This window comes from Pipistrellus hanaki, assembly GCF_964339955.1.
Source record: "Pipistrellus hanaki genome assembly, chromosome: 2".
Taxonomy (NCBI): Eukaryota; Metazoa; Chordata; class Mammalia; order Chiroptera; family Vespertilionidae; genus Pipistrellus; species Pipistrellus hanaki.
The window spans coordinates 40,970,336-40,994,114 of record NC_140504.1 but is presented as its reverse complement, the minus strand read 5'-3'; the positions used below and the strand labels follow the sequence as shown (position 1 = coordinate 40,994,114).

General features: G+C 40.2%; 1 protein-coding gene across 1 annotated transcript; it reads right to left on the bottom strand.

The window, feature by feature from the left end:
• Positions 1-728: 728 nt before the first annotated feature.
• On the bottom strand, positions 729-21,296 carry DNAJB11 (DnaJ heat shock protein family (Hsp40) member B11). The gene is made up of 10 exons (XM_084871821.1): positions 20,808-21,296; positions 17,717-17,873; positions 13,248-13,345; positions 11,308-11,440; positions 7,173-7,315; positions 6,337-6,419; positions 5,638-5,695; positions 3,214-3,325; positions 2,618-2,777; positions 729-1,178 (listed from the first exon to the last, which is right to left on the bottom strand). Exons 1-10 carry the CDS (start codon positions 21,131-21,133, stop codon positions 1,114-1,116), a joined length of 1,335 nt encoding a protein of 444 aa, XP_084727947.1. The 5' UTR covers positions 21,134-21,296; the 3' UTR covers positions 729-1,113.
• Positions 21,297-23,779: the final 2,483 nt, after the last annotated feature.

Here is a 23,779-nt window from a genome sequence, read left to right as displayed (position 1 = left end):
ACACTGATGGCTCAAAGGCAGCTCCAATCATTGCAACAGAAATCCTTCAATGGCATTGAAACACTCTGAGCCAAGGAGTCCCAACAGTAGATGCAAAGTAGAGTATGACATGACTGTGTAATGCAAATAAGTGAAAGGGATCAAGTATCATCTGAATTAGGTACCGAGGGAGAGGGTGGTGTAATTTGCAATTCCCCTTAACATTCATTTTCTAGAGCCAGTGGTAATCCTAGTTCTTAACACAAACCAAAGGCTTTTTAATCCTCAGGTCAACTGAGATCCCATTGTTTTTTCACCCTTTCCATTCACTGTTGTAAAATAGGCAAAATGTAATGAAAAGGCATTGGCTACCCCATAGCCAAAGGTGAGAGGCTGCTGGAACTACACTGAGATCAATATATGAAAGTGCCCTCTAAATAGAAAAGTATTTATATCAGATTTTATTATCCCCACATTAAGTGAGGAAGTATACCTTCTCAAGGACAATGAGATCTTTGTGTAACCTTGATTCACCTACCCTAATCTCTAACCTATTATTCAGTTTCTTCAAACTCCTAGAAAATGGGTATTTATCACTGTTTGCAGGTTTATGCACCCACTTGCTTGACTGGAGGATAGCCCAACACACAGGCACCAAGAAGGGGAACTGGCAGATGAAGGGAAAATGACCAAAATGGAGATGGAAAAGACAATAGCATAGCCAAACCAACAAGAGACAGGAGTCAAGAAAAATTTACAACAAAATGTATTTAAAAACAGACTTCTCCAGTTGGTATTTTCAATGAAACAGCTACCAATTAACTCCAACCCTTTATTTTGTGTTTCTTTTGCTCCTGGAGTCCTGTTGCAGCTTTAATTCTTGAAACTTGGGTGGCAGCACCAGACATTAAATCCCCAAAGGGAGAGGTATTATTAAACCTTTTGCTGGTCATTCTTTTCTGAACAAAAATAACAGATTCCTAAGCCTTCTTATTCATTTCATGATGATAATTAGAAGACAAAAAATTAAACCAAACTTGCATATTGAAAACAAAAACAAACTCAAAAAAAATCTCGCAGATAATAAATATCGCTGATTCACTTATTTTAAACAAAGTCCAATTTTATTCACACTTAATATCCTTGCAGTCCATTGTATACCTTCTGCACTGATCCCTGTTTCAGTAGCTGTTTGATACCTGAAGAACGAAGAATGAAGAAATAGCTCCATTAATAAAAATGTAACTTCCCTGGAGTATAAAGAGCATGTTTCATGTGGAGGCTCACAAAGGGCCTTATGACCACCATGATGTGAATTAAACTAATAACCACAATGTCCAACTTCATCACATGTGGATCCCTGCACACATGCATGTGTACATCAAGATGATTCCTGCCGAAACCGGTTTGGCTCAGCGGTAGAGCGTCGGTCTGTGGACTGAAAGGTCCCAGGTTCGATTCCGGTCAAGGGCATGTACGTTGGTTGCGGGCACATCCCCGGTAGGGGGTGTGCAAGAGGCAGCTGGTCGATGTTTCTCTCTGATCGACGTTTCTAGCTCTCTAACTCTCTCCCTTCCTCTCTGTAAAAAATCAATAAAATATATTTGAAAAAAAAAATAATTATACCTATTTTAAAAAAATAAATAAATAAATAAAAAGATGATTCCTTATCTTTGTCTTTCAAACATATACTAAACACATCCCACAAAACCCTACAAAAAAAAAGGCAAATAAAATAGAATATAATCTCTTCAGTTATCTTCCATTCCTTCATTTTTGTCCTCTTTCAGTTTTGATCTTTCACCTTCTTCCTTTTATTTAGGACCCACCAACCAGGCCCTCTTCTCAACCAGTCATCACATACATGACCCCTAAGCCTCTAATCCACAACTCTCCTTTAACAGTTTGGTCCTGCTCACTTGTTTTAAGTGATTCTATTTCACGCCCCCACATCCAGACAACCTATCACTCACCAGGTTTCAAAGCCCAGCTTACATGGCCTTTGGTAACCCTGATACACAAGAATCTATACTAATAAAAGGATAATATGCAAGGTCAGGTACAACCTCATGTGTAACAACGATCAGCAGGAGGCTGCATGTACAGCAGGCGCAGGTGGGAGGGGACTTGCAGCAATGGGAATGGGGGCGGGGCCTGGCTGAGGTCTCCTTGTGGCCCAGCCCAGTGTGGGCCAGCAGAAGCTTCCACTGCGAGGCCTGGGGGTCCCTTGGCTCCACGCCGCAAGGCCTGGGGATCTTGCGGCTCCATGCATGGCGCAAATTTGGGACCCCTGGCTCCGGCCTACCTTTTTGGGGCAATCCATTGAGGTGCCCCAGATGGGTGGGTGGGGCCTACCTCTTTGGGGTGATGGATTGCAGGGCTCCCACACTGTGACAGGGCTCAGGCCAGCTGGGAGAGGCCCAACCCCCGAGTGCACAAATTTTGTGCACAGGGCCATTCGTTATTAATATTGCCTTTAAAGAAAGGCATATTCATTCCTATTCTTGTGTTCACTAGTATTAATGGTTGATGTCTGATGTCACTGGAGATTTTTGTCTTATTGACTATCTTCTTTAACCATCTTATTCTCATACCCTTTACCACATACAAACACAGTCATACACATTACACCCCTCACCTTCTCTTGCTTCCTCTGTTAACTGTTCTTTAGGAAAATCCACATCAAAAGTGATTATCAAAGAGCCCTTGATGTTGTTGTTGTCAAAGTTGGGGAGCCCTTCCCCTTTCTTCCATAGCTTGGCTCCTGGTCTGGTGATCTTATCCCGGGAAATGTGTACCTGGAAATCAAAAGCTAATGAACCAGAGTAGGACTGGTACTCCTGAAGTATAGCATTACTTCTCATGATCACAAGTGCTCAAAGCTCATGTCACACCTCAGAAGAGGCAGAAAGGATGAGGGGCCAGGGAAACTCATTAGGACACTAGGAGCCAAAGAAAGAGAAGGCTTTCCAAAGAAAAAGAAAAACCAAACACAAACAACAAAGTAATAAGGCTCTGCCCATAAACAATATAAGGATAAGACTAACATAGTTGTGCAATCAACTGAGGAGCTGAAATGTCCAAATGTTGGGCAATAGAGTGAGGACAGGATGGGGCACAAGGACTAAGAAGTCCCCGTGGTCTTAAATGATCAAAGTGGCTGACAAATCTCAAAACCACCTACATGAAAGCTTTAAGAGGACAGGAAGGAAGTAGGAAAATTGGTTTGTTTACCTTGTGACCATCCAAGTGAGTAATATCCATATCAAAGCCCACCAGAGACTCAACTAGTGAGATTGTCACATTTGTGTATAAATCATCTCCTCTCCTTTCAAATATTGGGTGCCTAGAAACAAAATAAGGTAAAAATCACCGATTTTCATCTTTCTTTGGGAAGAGTTCAAAAAGTTTCTAGAGCATTTTGAAAAATGATGAATACCACTCATTTATTTATTATTTTATTTTTTTAAATATGATATATATTTTAATTTTTCACAAAAAGGAAGAGAGAGGGATAGAGTTAGAAACATCAATGAAAGAAAATCATCAATCAGCTGCCTCTTGCACACCCCCTACTGGGGATGTGCCCACAACCAAGGTATATGCCCTTGACCGTAATCGAGCCCGGGACCCTTCAGTCCCCAAGCCGATGCTCTATCCACTGAGCCAAACCAGTTTCGGCTGAATATCACTCATTTAAACAATAAGCCTTTATTAGATACTCTTTTGTGTGTAGTATTAATCTATGAAGGTATGTAAAATTTATTGAACCCTACTCTCCTTTTTTAAATTTTTATTTTATTGATTTTTTACAGAGAGGAAGAGAGTTAGAAACATCGATGAGAGTCACCGATCAGCTGCCTCTTGCATACCCCCTACTGGGGATGTGCCCGCAACCAAGGCACATACCCTTTGACCGGAATCGAACCCGGGACCTTTCAGTCCACAGGCCGATGCTCTATCCACTAAGCTGAACCCTATTCTTTTTTTTTTTTTTTTTAATATTTTATTGATTTTTTTTTTTTGCCCCCCTCCCTCCCTCCCATACATACCCTCCTTCCCCAGAGTTTTATGTCCATTGGTTGTACTTATATGCATGTATACAAGTCCTTTGGTTGATCTATTATCTCCCCCAGATCTCCCTCCTCTCCCCGCTGTAATTTGACAATCTGCTTGTTGCTTTACTGTCTCTATATCTATCTTTTGGTTCATCAGTTTATAATGTTCTTTATTATCCATAAATGAGTGAGGTCACGTGGTGTTTCTCTTTCATTGATTGGCTTATTTCACTCAGCATGATTGAACCCTACTCTTAAGGAGCTTACAATCAGTAGAAGCCAATGGATGTAAATAAAAGTATAAGTAATTAGAGTATGGAAAAGGAGAGAAAGACAATTTCTAGCAGTGGGGGCAGGGAGATGGGCATCAGGAATGAGTCTGGAGAGGTTTCCAGAGCTGGGCTCCCAAGGCCAGGTCAACCCTAGGGATGCAGAGAAGGTGGGCAAGAGGGAGGGTGAGGATAGGGCAAGAGGGAATTTTGGGAAATATAAGGACTTGACACCAGGTTTATTTAGGGAAAAGTACATGTTCCAATTTCTCTGGGAAGTGATGAGAAAAACGGGGAGGGGGAGAGGTCCTAGCTGGTTTGACTCAGTGGATAGTGTCAGCCTGTGGACTGAAGGTCGCGGGTTTTATTCCAGTCAAGGGCATATGCCTGGGGTTGTGAGCTCAATACCTAGTAGAGGGCGTGCAGGAGGCAGCCAATCAATGATTCTCTCTCATCATTGATGTTTCTATCTCTCTTTCCCTCACCCTTCCTCTCTGAAATCAATAATATGTGTGTGTATACACACACACACACACACACACACACACACACACACACACACATAAAGACAAGGGGAGAAAAGAAGCTGGGGAAAAGATCGAGGAGATTAAAGAGTGCTGTGGCCTTGCCAGTATGGCTCAATGGTTGAGCACTGATCCAGGAATCAAGAGCTCCTAGTGTGATTCCAGGTAGGGGCACATGCCTGGGTTGTGGACTCAATCCCCAGTAAGGGGTGTGCAGAGGCAGCCAATCCATAATGTTCCTCTCCTATGGATGTTTATCTCTATCCCTTTCCCTTCCTCTCTCTAAAAATCAGTAAAAAAAAAAAAAATTTCTTTAAAGGGTGCTATGAGGGAAAAGCCCTAAGAGGTGGGTGCCCATTTCTCCATATTTGTGGGAACCTTGTTTCAAAGAATCGTTAGAAGCAAAGGAATCACTGTTTGCCAAAATGATAACAGGAGAGAAATAATAAGATTATGTAAAGGAAGAGCTTTTGGATGGGGCCTTTGATCAGTTACACCTCGGGTCTCCTCCACTTCCCATTCTAGTATGCTTCTCTTTAAAAGCTCCTTACTTGTCTTATTAATAATTTTCTTCTAACACCTTCTGAATTTGTAGGCTCTGAGTAAATATATAACAAGGTCAAATCCTAGGCCTCAACCCAAAATCTTCAGTATTGTTGTAGAGTTACAAGTAATCATTGAGGGTGTAACAGACATTTAACAGAGGAAAAAGTCTGGAAGTGCCCTGGCAACTACCCATATTTCTGTAATCTGATGCATCTGAAAAGCAGGCACTGAACGGAAAGCCTCTAAAATTAGACTACTTACTTGACAACTTTGATTCTGAACCGTAAGTCTCCTGGTTCTCCGTCCACATGAGGCTCACCTGGTCAGAAAAGATTGGAGCCAAATGTGAGCCGCACATGTCTGACACTGCAAATCTATTTAAAACCTCTACCTAGGGTGTCGACTATCAAATCTATCTGTGAGAGCAATGTCTCAACCTGGTTATACCAAGTTTCAAATAATTAGTCAAGATCACTTGGACCTCAGGCACAGTAATACTAGTAGATAACGACCTATTTCCTAAACAGCCAATGATTCATTGATTTCTTGAACTTGAAAGTCTTAAAGTTTTTTTTCCTTTTAGAGTTTTAAATTTAACCCCAAAGATAAGGTCTCCGAGTACCTTAATGCCAACTAAAGTTACATATCTTCTTTTGTTGCTGAGTTAAAATTAATCCATTAAGATCTGAACACCCTAAAGTTTGATATAATTTAGGCTACTTGATAGTAACTTTTGCATATGATATTCAAAGGGTAAACAATAATGCTAAGACTTACCGTGTCCAATCATGATGGTCACAACAGACTTTCTGTACCCTAAACTCACTGAAGAGTGGTAGAAATAATATGTGCATTTACTATGTGGCCATTAAGAATATGGAGTGAGGTGAGAACGGGAGACACTCACAAGCAAATAGAGCATAAAGTCATGATAATAAAACACCAACACGAATATTTTACCTTCTCCAATAAAGGGATACTCCATGGCATCTCTCACTCCAGGCTCTATTTCTACCTCCAGTGTTCGTTCTTCATTCACTAGTCTGAAACAAAGAGAATTTAAAATGAAAGAAAGAAAAGAAAATACAAGTCAAACCCCCAGTACAAATAATTAAAGTTTTATCTATTCTAGCTTTTTCTTGGAAGACTATCCTGTATCTCTAATTGAGAAGGCCAGCTGACATCTATTTTTATCCACTTGCCAAAACAGGAAAAAGCTACTACTCTATAGTAGACAATTCCTGCAACTGCAATGGACTGATTACTCTGAACTGCGTGATCCATCACAGAGAAAACTACTCCCACTTACATACATTTGAATCTGGAAGGGTAGGGTCATGCTATTAGGAATCCAGCAGGAGAGTTTATCCTGTCTGAGTTTTTTCCTGATCCCACAAACAGCTGACCCAGTTCTGATATACACAATTTAAGGTTCAATTAAATAGTTGTATTTATAACACAATCAGCAAATAGCACTTCTCTAATCTGAAATGTCTGCTAGACAAATAACATTGCTCTAATATTCCAAGTAGGAAAAAAACAAAACATCAAACATTTATCAGGCATGTTCAGAAATACAGGCCACTGCTCATTAGTTCAGAAACATAAAGGAAGATATTTAAAAGAAATACTTTTGGGAAAAATAAAAATGTACAATTTCTTTGTTCTACCCACTGGCAGAACACAAGAGAGAGAAGAGTGAGGGCAGGGAGAGAAAAAAAATCTAGGAATGGACCATTAGCATTTTATTAGACAAGATGATTAAAGTGTCTCTTGGTAGAACAAATGTCACTTACTTGACATTAGGGCACTCATCGCAGACCACCTCCTGGGTCATCTGGAAGCGCCCTGGGCCCAGCTGGGTGGTCCGCATCTCTTGCCGACAGTTGCATTTTCGCTTGCCAGGAGCCTGTCTTGCCACAGGTTTGTTTCTAACTACCTAAGAAGTGCATAAACAATATTAGCTTCTCTCTCACATGGAACAGACTTTGCAGAGAGAGCCCTGGCCAGTTCAGGAACCTGATTTACATGGAACAGACTTTGGTTTCCTGAACTGGCCAGGGCTCTCTCAGCACATGTGCCAAGGCTGGAACTTCCCCTTCTCCGGTAGCTATCCCTCAGGGAGACCTGAGCTGAGAGAAGTATTTCAGGAGTTACAAATGAACAAACAGTAATGAAACATTCAGATATTTAAATGACTCACATTCTAAAGTTGGAGAAGAGAAAAGGAAGTAAGAACAGCCCTGGCTGATTTGGATCAATGGTTAGAGCATTGGCCCGAGGACTAAAGGGTCTCAGGTTTGATTTCCAAAGGCAGGTACAGTGGTTGTGGTTCAGCCCTATCCTTGGTACGGGTGCATGCAATCAATTGATGTGTTCTCACATCGATGTTTCTCTTTCTCTCCTCCCTCACCACAACCCCCAACCCCTGCTTCTTCCTCCCTCCCTTCCATTCTCTTTAAAAATCAATGAATAAAAGATACTCTGGTGAGGAGAAAGAAAGAAAGAAAGAAAGAAAGAAAGAAAGAAAGAAAGAAAGAAAGAAAGAAAGAAAGAAAGAAAGAAAGAAAGAAAGAAAGAAAGAAAGAAAGAAAGAAAGAAAGAAAGAAAGAAAGAAAGAAAGAAAGAGGGAGGGAGGGAGGGAGGGAGGGAGGGAGGGAGGGAGGGAGGGAGGGAGGGAGGGAAACAGAAGAGAAGAGAACAAAAAAATAATGTGTAACATATCAGCATTTATAAGCCACAATTAAATACTGCTGAGTTAAAATAGTTCACAGAATTACTATCTCATAGAAATCTGAGCTGTTTAAAGCATACCCCTGAAGAACAGCCATAGCCTTGAAGAACTGGTACATGGCTACCACCAGAGGATTAGCTCTGATTAACTTACTGAAAACAATTCCTTGTTTCAGGCAATTCAGTCTAGGGCTGCTTCCAGTGCTATTTCAATTCAGATACTTTAACACAAAAGATACAATAATCACCTCTTTGTACTTGATTGCAATCAAACATTCTGATCCTCTAAATTACATGGAACCTAATTTAAATGGAAAAATATACTCTTGCTTTTACCTATTTAGTCAAACACCTAATCACAAAGCTCATGCTCACGCAGCAGGTGACACAAATGCTTGGAGGAAAATCCCTGAAAGCCCAGGTCAACAGAATAAATAACAGTAATAGTAATTAGAGCAAATACTTTACAGCACTTACTATATGTGAAGCAATGCTCTAACCGCTTTTACATAGAGGAACTCATTTAATCCTCACAACAGCCTCCTGAGTAGGTATTGTTATTATTTCTATTTTACAGAGGAAGTGATGAAAGAACACAAAGGTTCAGTAACATAACCAAGGTCACATAACTAACTCATGGCAGAGCCAAGATTCTAAACCAGGCAACCTAGCTCCAAAGCTAGGTTTTGGGGGATTTTTAATCTCCATGTTTTTAACCACAATGTTCTCTCAAAATAATTTCTTTATAAAAAAAAATTCACGCCCATCTGGTTTGGCTCAGTGGATATATAGCATCAGCCCATGAACTGAAGGGTCCCAGGTTTGATTCTGGTCAAGGGCACATGCCTGGGTTGTGGGCTCAATCCCCAGTGCGGGGGGAGGGGGGGGTGCAGGAGGCAGCAGATCAATGACTCTCTCTCATCATTCATGTTTGCCTCTCCCTTCCTCTCTGAAATTAATTAAAAAATATTTTTTTAAAGTATTATAAAAAAAAAAAAGAATTCACTATTGGGTCATTTATTTATTTATTTATTTATTTATTTTTTAGAGAATTTTCACTTTCTTTTTTCTTTTATTTTATTGATTTTTTTACAGAGAGGAAGGGAGAGAGATAGAGAGCTAGAAACATAGATGAGAGAGAAACATCAACCGGCTGCCTCTTGCACACCCCCTACCCAAGATGTGCCCGCAACCAATGTACATGCCCTTAACCGGAATCGAACCTGGGACCTTTCAGTCCCCAGACAGATGCTCTACCGCTGAGCCAAACCGGTTTGGGCACTATTGGGTCATTTAAATAGCATGGCCACTTACATCCTTCATAGTAATTACATTACCAAGAATTACTTTAAAATACGCTAACTGCAAAAAGTGATGTTCTCTGTATTAGCTATGACTACAGACAACAGGACTGGAAGGGAACATAGGAGTTAACTAGGCTCACTTCTTTTCTCCCACCTGAACAGACCATCCTGTTTCAGAAGGAGAAATGACCCACATATTTTAATTCCCTTTTCTCCCATTCTTCAGACTGAACAACAGTATTACAAGCCAGTTGCATCTTCTGTAATGCTTAGTCCTCTTCTTTCAACTATTCAGAGCAAAACCCACAACTAAGAACATGCTTCCTGTCAAGATGGCACATATGCATAAATACTGCTATCTCCTCCAAAATCACCATGTGAAACTATAATAAAACATGAATTCCAGTCCTGGCTGGTGACTCAATTGGTTAGAGTGCTGTCCCATGCATTGAAGGGCTGCAGGTTCAATTCCTGGTCAGGGCATATACCCAGGTTGTGGGTTCAATCCCAGGTCGGAGCACATTGCATTGAAGGTAACCAATCGATGCCTCTGTCTCTGCTCTGTCTGTCTCTGTCTCTCTCTCTTGCAAAACAAACAGAAAACCCCCCCAAAAATATGAATTTCAGGAAACAATAATAATAGAAAATATGTGAGAAAACTCCAGAGATAGAATGTTTTTATGAACTGGTATGTATAAGGATAACAGGAGCTATCAGGGCATTTAGAGACTGTTGAAGTTCTTCCTTCTTGAACTGCCTTATGACAGGCCCTCTCCTCCCCAGGAAACAGTAGAACCCAGACATCAAACAAAAACTCCAAGAAAACAAAACACAGGTAAAATCACTAGATAAGTGCTTGCCCTTATATGCTATATAAGGGAAAAGAGGTATTGATACCCATAGGGGGCATATGAGCTCAAAAGCTAAAACAACTAGAGACCTGAGGACTCCAACTATCTACCACACCCCCCAAAAAATAACAAACTGGATAGCAGATGTACTTTAACAAATCTATTAGAGAAGACAGCCTAAGAAGCTAATATAAGCATGATAATACTTAAGGAGATGAAGAAAGACATTATAAAAATGAAAGAGTAAGAAAAAAGTGTAAGCATCTACCTATAATAATAAAAACGTAATATGCTAATTAAACTGGATAGCCAAACAACCTTCCATGTCATTCTGGACAAAGTTGTGGCAGCAGGGGCCGAGGCAGAGGCTGTTAGGGGCGATCAGGCAGGCAGAAGTGTTAGAGGCGGTCAAGCAGGCATGTAGTGGTTAGGGTCGATCAGGCAGGCAGGCAGGCAGGCGAGCAGTTAGGAGACAGTGGTCCCAGATTGCAAGAAGGATGTTCAACTGCTGGTTTAGGCACAATCCCTGTGGGGTTGGGCCTAAATTGGCAGTCAGACACACCCTGAGGGGTCCTGGATTTCAAGAGGGTACAGGCCATGCTGAGGGACTCGGACCCCCCATGTACAAATTTCGTGCACCGGGTTCTAGTAATATATAATAAAAAGGTGATATGCAAATTGACCCTCACACCCTCACAAAGATGGCTGCCTATGACCAGGCCTGCAGGGAGGTTAATGAGGGACGACCAAATGACTGAACAAACAGGCTGTGTGGGGTGACCAGGTCGGCAGTGAGGTGAGGGATGACCAAACGATTAAACAGCAGACTGCATGGGGTGATCAGGCCGTCAAGGGGGTTGTGAAGTGCAACCAGGCCAGCAGAGGGGGTAGTAAGAGGCAATGATTATGATTAATGCAACTCTACGTATCTAGTCACTCTCCCATCCCCTAAAAGACAGAGAAGGTGCCCAGAAACCCCTTGGTTTTAGTTAAAAGAATTTGTTTTGTGAGTCAATGTGAATACCCATATTATTTGAACTTACTTCCACAAAATTTCCTGCATATACTTCTTCCAAAGTGACTTCTAGATCTACAATAATATCACTTCCTCTGGGAATATTTCTGTCTTGCTGACGAGGGGTTCCTCCAAACATGAAACCAAAATCTCCAAAGAAGCTGTAGATAAGTGTAAAGTTAACAGGAAAAGAAATCAGAGTTCATGTCTTACAATAATTCAGTTTTCTTCATATTCATAAAATATTGTGTCCTATCAACATATTGTATAAAACTAAAAGATGTTTTAAATACTGGTACTTTGGAGTCACACATTATATACAATTTTTAATTTATACAATATCAACTATATTGCCCACCACAAAAAAAAATTACTTTTTAATATAGTATTGTCCAAAATGCAATGCATGAGTGTTGACTGGATCCTGGGATCAGAAATTTTAAATAAATTATGTAAATCACAAAAAAATTAAATTAAATTAAATTAAATTAAAAAAAAATAATAATAATATAGTATTGTCCAGACATATAGTATAGTGCAAATATATAGTTATACAAATGAATTCAGTTGGGCTTAATCAATGAAATAATGTTTCAATATTGAAGAATATCAAGATATAATGGGCTTATTGAGAAAGGGTATACAGTATATATAAACCAGGTACTAATGAACTTAATGGCAATTCTGCACATTTGTAATGTTCACTTTATATGCTTTTTAGAAACTAACTTTTGTGAAAGCAACTGCTCTGTACAAATATCTTGAGTATATAATGAAATAAACAGAAAAACCATCAGCCTTATGGAAGTTCTGATCTCTATAAGACCAACATCAATTTTTGTAACAGAAGATCACTTGGAGATCAATACGAACAATGACCTTCAACTGTGTAGGTGTGCTCATCTGTAGATGTTAATTTCTGGTATTATTAAGCCTCAGAGGTTAGCACAGTGACAATGACAACTATGTAACTCCCCCCTGCCAACCAGTCTTGGTGAATGGATTATTGAATCTTAAATAAAAGATGAGAGAGAGGGTTTGGGAAGTGGGGATGGAGAGGTACAAACAAACTTTTTGTGCCTTGGTATCCCTAGGGATCACTTCAAACAGCCAAGAGGAATGGGACTTTTCCCTAGCAGACTAAACCCAAGTCAACCCCTGGGGAAGAAAAGGATTTCCTAACCACATTATTCACACATTTTCACAAGTCCTAAAAATCTACTGTCACCCCAAACACTATTGTATAAGATAGTGACTTTTACTTATTTTGGAGAAGGGTTCACAAAACCCTTTGAGAATCTGAAGGAAACAATAAACCCTCTCCCCACAGAAATGCATATTCAAACATTTTTTGTTCATAACTTGACTCGAAATCCTAGGTTAGGATTTCCCATTATAGGACATCATCAACAAAGAGGGGTTCAGCTATTGGGAAGGAAAGGTGTTTACTATTCCAACCACTTAGCATTTCCAGAAAGCCACCTCACAGCAGGAGATAAAGAGCCTCTACTCCGATTCCTTCCCTAAATGCTGGATATTGTAATTGTCCCACTCTTGTTGACAGGATGAAAGAGAAGTAACTGTAGGTATGGAATTTCTCTCTCTCTCTCTTCCTCTCTGTTACAATAATAACTTTGCCAGTTAAATGATTTGCAAATGACAACAAGGAGATGAGGACAAACTGGTTTCCAACGTTTATGTGTCCCTCCAACACTGTCAGGGTTGATTTGACTGATACAGTTGGCTAGATAGACAGCCCTTTCAGTGCCACCTATCTTTTCTGGAGCTTTGTGAAAATGGAAGAGGACATTCTCACAGGGAGATGATGTTTGACCTTTCGGTCAAGGATCAGTTGAATTAAACTCTTCATTAAAAGCTTCTAAACAAAGTAGGAAGGATAACTCTTTCATAATCACTAAGTGATCTGTTCTCTGACACTACTACTGTGCATATGGATAAATTACATACTGTGAAAAAATGTCTCCATGGGAGCTCTGATGACCCTCTTTTAATCCTTCTTCTCCGTAAGTATCATACTGTTTCCGTTTCTCACTATCTGACAGAACCTGGGGACAAAAAAGATCATGAGTTGGTAATGTTCAGATAAGGTGCATTCATATTTATGGTTTTTCAAAACTCTAATACTGTATCTAAGATTTTAGTGAATGTAGTTTTTAATCATAAATAGTATGAAGGCATGTTTATAAAGTTTTCTTTAGTAGACTAAATTATATGATGCATCACTCATTTTGTAACTTCCAGATTGCTAAATTCATGTTTGTTTTTTGTTGTTGTTTTACAGGATTGTTGAGTGAATGCCTGAGGAGGGGGCATGTGTCTAAAAAAAGTGCTGAAAGAGTGGCTCAGAGGCAAAGAATTTGGAGGTAGGGTGGCTGAGGGAAGTAAGCTGGGTTGTTTCAACCATCTCTGACTCTCATTAGTGCCAAAAACAGTAAATTAGGACAACCTTAAAACTTGCTTAGCCCTACATGTTTATAGCAAATCTCTCCCCTGACCACACACATTAAGAGATTGGCAAATCAAGGGAATAGAGTGATAGACTCTCCCAAAAGGCCTAAACTGCTATATTTTCACATTTCCTTTTCCATTTTGGGGGGTATATAGAAATCCATTTATGGAAGAATGCTGTCTGCTATATATACATTTAAGTTCATAACTTCCTTTCTGCAGAGTAAAAAAGGGCACTGCTCTGTGAAAGTTGCTCAAAGTCAATTTCACAGCTTGAAAAGACTCTCTATACAGTTTCAAAGTTTTTAAAAAACTACATGCACGGTTAAAGGTATATGCTTTCTCATTGGGTCCACTCCACACATGATACCAAGGAAAGTAAAAACAAAATAAGCTTCTGTACTTTCCAGAATTTTTATTCCAAAATAAGCTTCCTATCTCTTTAGAGCAATCTGAAGTACCTGTACACATGCACCTTTGAAAATTAAATAAGTGAATACCCTTTCTCTGATATTTTAAACTCATATTTAAACAGCAAGTGAAGGAGAAAGTTATTGCAAACTCATACTTGTGTTGGCTCAGAAGAGGTTTGGAATAAATGGGAAAGTTGACTCAGCAAAAGAAAAGGAATGATTTCCATATGTAAACAGGACACACCTTTGGATCAAAGCCTAAATGATGTGTAAGAGGCCCAGCAAACATCTACTAACATTTAAGATATATTTAGAAGAGTGAAAAGAATTTGAATGTATGTGAAAGTGAGCATTCTTAAAAGTAAAGACAAATGGCCGAAACCGGTTTGGCTCAGTGGTAGAGCGTCGGTCTGCGGACTGAAAGGTCCCGGGTTCGATTCCGGTCAAGGGCATGTACCTTGGTTGCGGGCACATCCCCAGTATAGGGGGTGTGCAAGAGGCAGCTGGTCAATGTTTCTCTCTCATCGACGTTTCTAGCTCTCTATCCCTCTCTCCTTCTCTCTGTAAAAAATCAATAAAATATATTAAAAAAAAAAAAAAAAAAAAAAGTAAAGACAAATGGGTTAGTCCAGAGTGATTAGAGTATTTGACTAAAGCCATTATGATAGACCAGGTGAGAGGAAGGGATGTTTTGGTAAATATCCTTAATAATAAAATAAAAAAAAAGGAAGTAGCTACATTGGAGAAGAAGAAATTGGCAGAGTTAACTTAAAAACACACACCAAAAACCCAAATCTATTATTATTATGCAATTTGGATTTATACTTTCAAGTCTACTTTTCTGATGTCTTGAAAAAGAAATGAGCACAACAATTGGATCTATAAGAAACAGCATTTCAAAAACCCCAAAGACTGTATTTTAATGAGTTTCTTTTTGGACATCAAAGGCTTCTGAAATAACTCCCTCAAAACTACCCTTAAAGTTACCTATTACCATTACTTATTGTTTTATGTCTAAGAAATGCAATTTAATTCTATGATCTTGGAAACTATCTTATTTCTAACAAACAGAAATAAAAAAGGTTAGTTGATTGGCCAATCAAACCACGAAGTGTCAACTAATTCAAATGTAGTAGTCCTAGCTCAGTGAAGACAGATTTGTGTTACAAAAGACTCTTTAACCTTACAACTCTAATTTATTTAAGAAACAAGTAAATCAAGTAAATGAGACAAAAAAAAAAAAAAAAAAAAAAAGAACTTGTGACTTATAAAGGCTCTTAAGAGTTAAATGAACTGCAATCTCATGAATGAACCTGCTCAGATTATGGCTAAAGAACATGGGAGATTCTTTAAAGAGCATGGTAAGTTCATTTTTGAGTATGGGTTCCTAGCAAACAATGGGAATATTCATGGGAAATATAGTGCAAAAATATGGACTTCATATTTTTGACAAGAGACAAAATGTTACACCAACACTCTCAAGTTTATTTGAGAGCCTGAAGTTAAAGATTTCAGTCCCATAGAATCCCTGAAGGTTCCTAGAGAAGAATGGGGGAACCCCTTAGTTCTAGGCTTTACCTGGGTATAAGTCTCTATGTTAGTTCAATCACTTCTTTAATCTAGGAAGCCTTGGGATCCCTTCCTTTTGTTTTTTTCCACTACTAACATACTTTTCATATTTATTTTTACCTTCTAACCATTCAGATATGCAACTTGAATTCAGAATTTTTAGCTCCTTGATGTTTGGAGTTAATTTTTTTTTCCTGTGCCCTTTTAGAAATGAAAATTGTGACTATGACTAGAGTTGATAACACTCTATTGTATAATTAAAATATGCTAAGAAAGCAGAACTGAAATATTCTCACAAAAAACGATAAATATGTGAGGTGATGGATGTGTTAACTAGATGGGTGGAATCTTTTCACAATGTATACATATATTAAATCATTATGATGGCCCTAGCCAGTTTGGCTCGGTGGATAGTGTTGGCCTGCATACTGAAGGGTCCTGGGTTCGATTCTGGTCAAGGGCACATACCTCGTACCTTGGTTGCACATTCCTCCCTGGTCTGGACCTTGGTCAGGGCATGTACAGGAAGCAACCAATTTATGTGTTTCTCTCACATCGATATTTCTGTCTTTCCCTCTCTTCCCACTCTCTCTAAAAATCAATTAAGTTATCCTCGGATGAGGATTAGAAACAAAATCATTATGATGAACACTGTAAATATATTACAATTTTACTTGTCAATTACACCTCAATAAAGCTGGGGGAAAAAGTAAAACCACAGATCGATTATTCTATTTTTAGAGGAAAGATGAATTGCAGCACATACAAAATACCTAACTCCTATATTAACAGTCTAGACTCTAGACTCTAGAGGCACAAAGATTTGTGCAAGAATGGGCCTTCTTTCCCCTGGCTGCCAGCAGTGCCTTCACGCAAGCCAGAGTCACCTTTCTGCCTTCCCACACTGCCCCCAGCCACTCAGAGCCTGTGTATGCAAATTAAGCCACCATCTTTGTTGGGGTAATTTGCAAACTCACTCCTGATTGGCTGGTGGGCGTCTCCAAAGTATAGGAATTTGCATCTTTCTCTTTTATTAGTGTAAATGAAAGATTATCAAAGCTTATCTGTAAATTTTTTTCACCATAGTGTTGAAAGGTTCTGTATATACGTTTTTTAAAATAGTAAATGATTTATTTACATTCGGTAAATATTCCTCAGTATTGTTAAAAATGAAAATAGGAATAAGAATGTGTCCAGTTCTACTATATTTTCATAGTGTCCTAGTGAAGGGTGAATGAGATAGGACACTGAAAGTGTCTTGACTTCTAGATTAGAGGTTGCAAATTCAAACCATAGATGTTTTGTTTGAAATGTATGAATAAAATTTTTTAAATTGAATTACCAACATTTTACAATCAGGAGAATTTACTTTAAACATCTGGATTTCCACTTTTCTTAAAACATTATGTGGTAGCAGTGTTTGCATTTATAAATGGCAAAAACTGAATAGGACTGAATATTAGCTGGTCCCTTGAAATGCAGCAAGGCAGCTTCAGTTTGTCACAGTTCTGCTCAATCCCTATTGATTTCCAATATTGGAGGCAGAATATCCACTGTGATGCTTTATCTTATAACTGCCCTGTATGCTACTTATCTAGTCCATATAGGCATGTGGATTTGTGATCTTCATTTAGATTGTTTGTTTCTAGCTCCAGCTCCCAAACATTGGTTGCTTGGTGATTAATCTATTCATTCACTCATCAATCTAACTTTTATTTCAATCATCAATGATCTTTTTCAACATTACTCTCCTTACTAAAACAAATATTAATATAAAAAGGGCAGGAAATGACACTTATAAACATTAAAGTACAACATAACATCAAATACTACTTTTACTTTTATTTATAGCCTATTTTTAAAAAGAAATGGCTTGAAGGAGAGTATTTCCTGTATTATACAGTTTTTCCTGTATCTTAAGTATAGAATGTTGCTAATGTCCATATGCAAGGTTTTATTAATTCATTACCCTTTTTCCTGACTCACCTCATAAGCAGCACCCAGATCCTGGAATTTCTCCTGAGCTCGTGGGTCATCAGGGTTCCGGTCAGGATGAAGCTGCAGGGCCAGTTTCCTGTAGGCCTTTTTAATATCCTTTATAGAGGCACTGCGAGGCACTCCCAAGATCTTATAGAAATCTCTCCTGGGGAGTGGGTAGAGGATACTTCATTACAGAGTTATGTAGTACATTTTTAAAAGTGACATTTTTTTTCTCTGCCTGTGAGCAAAGGGGCAGGAAAATGAAGGTATACATGTGATACATACACACACAAAATAATAACTAAAAAGAGAACACACCAGAATTTGTAATGAGTTTTATATATTGAAGTAATCACAGCAAGAGGCTATCTACTTTTGAGCATTGCTATAATTATTCAAACTATCTGTGGCATTCTTCTCTTAGAACTACCGTCAGTCAAGAAAACCATGTTTTTACTTTATATTTACATGTTATTGTCAACCAATAACCTTTTCCTGTTATTGACTTCAAAAGACATTTGACTATTTCTGAAGATCAAATAACAATCTCAATGGATGATCTTCTTTACTCAAAATGACTGCATCACATAAATGCTCCAACTAACAATAGAACTGTAAGAATGCTAAAGATGAAGTGACTGAAGTTAACTTCAGAGGTTAATATACAGGTTAAGCCAAAGCCCAAATAAGAAAAGAGAATAACACCTGTTTAGATGTATGAGTTGTGGTGCTTTTTGCTGAAAGAGAAAATACCAATCTCGCAGTCATTGCTAATAGTTATATTAGTTAGTCTAAGTCAAGTCTTAATTATAGACAATTGCTAAAGCCCATATGCAGGATATTATAAGTCACAGCAGCTGAAAAATATGCATGGCATGAGCTGGGTATCAAGATAAGGTAGAGATCCAAAGGAGATATATGTACTACTATATGTAATACTTTAATAAAAAAAATTTTTTTTTAAAAGATAAGTTAGAGATCCACAGACCTCTTTGCAAGACACTATGCTGGAACCAACTAATTACAAAGAAATCTTTGCAAGAAGGGCCAATGGGAAGATAGACTAAAACTATAATAAACTTTCAGAGCAGAGAATGTAGCCAGCCCATAGAAGACATCAATAAATATCCACTGAATGAGCTTGGTCGGCTTGGCTCAATGGTTGAGCATCAACTTATGAACCAGGAGGTTATGGTTTGGTTCCCGGTCAGGGGAAGACCCAGTATGGGGGCTGATGAGTGAGACTCTCATATTGTTACTGTTTCTACCTCTCTCTCCTTCTCTCTTCTTCTCTGAAATCAAAAAAATAAAAATATTTTTTTATTCACTGAATGAAATGAATAAATAAGCATGCTCACAAAAATCAATTTGTTTAGCCAGACTCACTTTAGCCACCAGAGGTTATTCTGAAAATGCATTCTGTCAGCAAAGCAGATGAGAAAGTGGTTCACAATGGACACACTAATGTAGCAGTGATGATATATTTTATAATGTAGTGGGGGGAAACATGCATTGGGGTACCAAGATTCAGGTGCTCTATAACAGAAGATTTGACTTAGGGTGGTGGGCACACAGATGATGTGCCATTGAGTTGTATACTTGAAACTTAAGTAACCTTAATAACCAACGTCACCCCAATAAATTTAATTTAAAAATAAAAACGATTTCATAAGCTTTTAGTCACACTTCAGGAAAATCAAATTTAACATCGTTTTGAAAATGATCACCCATAAAGGGTTCCGTGAGGATTAATTAGGTGCTTTATCTTTGGCCCAAAAAATCTGCAAAAAGTTTATATATCTTGAGATAAGAACTAACTAAATAAAAAGAAAGGTTCGCTAAAATTAATAACAAAAGAGTTAACTGGATAAAGAATAAAACTTAGCATATAATTAATATAAAAATGGTTGAGTAACAGCTCAGGAAAATATAGGGAAAAGAGAGCCAGCATAATTCAGCACCAGTATCACAGTGCCCAAGAGACTCCTTTATGAAAGCCTGAAGTAGAAAGCTACAGTATTAAATATTTATACTGATTCCTTGTTTAAATACCTTAGTGTACTTCAATGCTTTACTAGTAAATATAAAAAGTACTAACAAAAACAATAAAGTATTTCCTAGGAATTAAATTCTTTTAAAATTTAAGATGTTTTATAAGAAAAAAAATGACAAAGTTTAAGTATATATGCACGGGGCAGAAGCCTTTAAGAGAATAACAAACACATTTTAAAGCTTTGCTAGGTAGGACTTGCTCCATTTAGAGCAACCTATTAATTGACAGAATCTAAGGCCTTTCTATTCCCCACATTCTAAAATATAAGCCTGGCATATAGTATCCTGTGGTCAGCAGGCATAGAGGATCACGGATCTTAAAGGCTGGAAGGATCCTCAAGAGTTTAGGTGGTCCTACTCCCTTCATACAGGAGGCACATTAGTTCCTCAACTTACGGATGTGAATTCAGGTGGTGGTTCCTTCAAGGTCACATAGTTCCTACGTGGGGTGTGGGTGGGGAGGCTAGGATCCTGGTCTACTACCTGCGGTAGTAGCGGGAAATATTCTTCCCATCCATACCATTCAACTTCTCAAAGATGTACCATGGAGAGAGACAATGAGGCCAGTTGACAGCTGAGGCTCAACATCTCAAGAACTCAAGAAGCAGTACAAGGACTTCCCAAAGGGTCTGCAACTCAACTGAACTTCCTTCAGTCCCAGCATGGCTTCCTTACCTGTTCGGCGAACTTCCTCACTCAGCCTGGCACTGACCCACCGCCCACTTGAATGTCAGCTCCCCCAGTGGCTCACGGCAGGCTCCTCTTCTCCAGCTCAACAGCCCCCGGGGCCCCGCGTCGTGTTTGGCATCCAACTCCCACCCCTCCGGACAAGTCCGGCTCTCCAGGGCCTTGGGATCTCAGCCCCTCTCACTCGTGTCACCCATGGCTCTCCTCTCCACCCTTACCAGCCTGGTCCACATGAGCCATTCCTCCGCCCCACTGTCTCGCCACAGCAATGCCCTCCCTCCTCGTCCTTCCAGCTTTGTCCCAGCCAAGAGTGACTGACCCACGGGCCCCCGTACCGCGCGGGTTACCCGTTCCTCACCCGGCGATCACGGTCCCGATGAGGTATAACAGCAACAGGCAGAAGGTGCCCAGGTTTTGCGGGGCCATGGTTTCTCCGTGCCGGCCTCGGTGCCGGCCCCTGTCCAACACGCTCCTCACTGCCTCCTCCTCCTCCGGCGCCGCGTCGGCGGCTCGACAGCCCACCGGGCCCTGAAAGGCCGCCTCACGCCGGGGTCTCGTGCGGGGGCCCGGGGCGACGCAAGCAAGCTGGCCCCCCTTTCTCCGGCCAGTCCACTTCCAGGGAGTCCCGTGTCCGGGGCGAGAGAAGCCCCCCAGCAGAGGAGAGCCAATCGCTGCCCCGGACATCACACGCGGCCGGCTCCGCGCAGCCAATCAGCGCGGTACACTTCACCTCCAAGGCGGCGCGGGCGGCCAATTGGAAGAGGGGACGTCAGAGAGACGCGCCGCCGCCGGAATCCGCTGTGCCCCGACTCCCGGCGAGTCGTGGAAAACTACGTAAAAGGGCGGTAGAGAAATGCACGCCAAAACAGCATTTCTAAGGTAGAAGGAGTTCCCCCGCCCGCCTCCTCTGACTTTCCACCAATCACGAGTCTTTTCCTCCAGCTCTGACCAATGGCGGGAGGAAAGTTTGAGTCGGTGACCAGTCCTGGAATTTCATTCATATGGAACTACTCGCTGAATGCGGGGGCGGGGGATCGGTGCGTTGTGGGCGGTTGTGGGCGGGGAACAATCACTCCAAGCCCGTGGTCCTGCACACGTCTAGTTTAGCAGATCTTATTTATTTTTTTAAATATATTTTATTGATTTTTAAAAATACATTTTATTAATTTTTTAGAGAGAGGAAGGGAGAGAGATAGAGAGCTAGAAACATCGATGAGAGAGAAACATCGACCAGCTGCCTCTTGCACACCCCCTACCGGGATGTGCCCGCAACTAACATACCTGCCCTTGTACATGCCCTTGACCAGAATCAAACCTGGGACCTTTCAGTCCGCAGACCGACGCTCTACCACTGAGCCAAACCGGTTTTGGCTATTTTATTGATTTTTTTACAGAGAGGAAGAGAGAGGGATAGAGAGTTAGAAACATCAATGAGAGAGAAAAATCAATCAGCTGCCTCCTGCACCACTACCCCAACCTACCCCCATTGGGGATGTGCCGGCAACCAATGTACATGCCCTTGACCGGAATCTAACCTGGGACCCTTCAGTCTGCAGGCCTGCACTTTACCCACTGAGCCAAACCGGTTTCGGCAGGATATCTTATTTTGCCTTCTCCTGACAGCCCAGGAGAAAATGGTCTCGGTTTCACTGAGAAGTGGCTGTGCAGATGAACAGACTGAAATTAGGATTCAACGTTCACCACAATTTAGCGGTGAGAAACGAACGCCCCTCACCCGCCAGTTTGAGCTGAAGCTTGATTATGGACATCTTTTTACCAACAGTGTTGTGACATTTTAATAGTAGAGAATCTTTAACCCATCTAGCACAGCGTCTGGCACATAGTAACCAGGCACTCAGTAAATAACTATTATTTGTTATCATAACTGATCACACCCACCCATTCACCCGCCTACTTCTCGCTCCTCTCAGTAAATGCAGCACCTAATTGTTCAGTACAAAACTCTGTGTTCCTTTACTCCTGTGTTGTATTCCCTATCCAGATGTTTACCTTTAAACTATAACTCGATTCTCTCCACTGCCTCTCTGGGCTAAGTTACATCATCCCTCACCTGGCCAGTGCCTCCTAATTAGTCTGGGGCCTCCACTCTTAATATTTCTTTTCCCTCCTGCCCACTCCACTGCTATGATTTCTTACAAACATACCAGATCATATCATTCCCCTGTTCAGAGGTCTCAAATCGCTTTTCATTGCACTTAGAATACAATTCCAACTCGTTATGGTAAATTATGAAACCTTATATGTCTCAATAATGCTGGAAACTTTTTTTTCAAAAAACAAAACAAAACCCTATTATGATCTGTGTACCCTCACTCTATACTCCTTATCATGTTCCAGCAAAACTGGTTTCCTTTCCCTTTTTTGAATACACCAAGCTCATTCCTGTTCTTTATGCCTGAAACCCTCTTTCCTAAGATCCTAATATGGGTGACTCCCTTTTAAACACAGATTTTCTTAATATGTATTATCTATTCTCCCTATTAAAGTATGCACTCCAAGAAAACAAGGACCTTAACTGTTTTGTTCACTACTATAATCCCAATGCCTAGCACTGTGCCAGACACACAGTGGTGCTCAACAAATAATTGCTGTTGCAGAAAACGAAGACCTAGAGAGAATTGCTCAAGGCACTGAGCTACTAGTGGTGCAACCTGCTCTTTACTCCTTGAATCACACAGAGTTTAGAGAAAAATAAGGTTATGCCTTCAGGAAGATGCCTTCTAGGGGAGAAAAGCTACATAAAAGAGGAACTAAATGCATTTTTTTTTTTAACCATTGTATCTTCCACACCTAGAGAGACCATAATTGAACTACAAAGTAGAAAATGGCTAAAAATCATGAAACGGAAGTTTATAAGGAGGAGTGATATCTACTCCTGGGTGGAATCCCAAAAAGCTTCATGAAGGCCTGGGTTTGTATCTTGGCTCGAGTCTTGTTGTGTGATCTTAGGGATATATTACTGTCACTCCTCTACTCCCTAGTTTTCTCGTCAATAAAACAAATGTACTTAACCAAAGAGTTCTATGGGGAAATCTAGATAATACACATAAAGGTGCTTTACACAGTGGCCACCTAGAGTAAGCACTCTAACATGTAAGACGTCATTCTCGTTGTTGTTATTACTGATCAAAGTGTGTCCTTCTCGTTGTTATTATTATTGATCTATAGATTTCCAGCAGCTATTGCCTGCCCACAGTTCTGTGAAGCAACAGAAAACTTCCTAGTTCCCTGAGTGGAAAGACTCGGTCACACAAAGCGGCCGCATACCGCTCCAGGCCCCAGCATCCAGGAAGCTCACTAGCCTCTGCC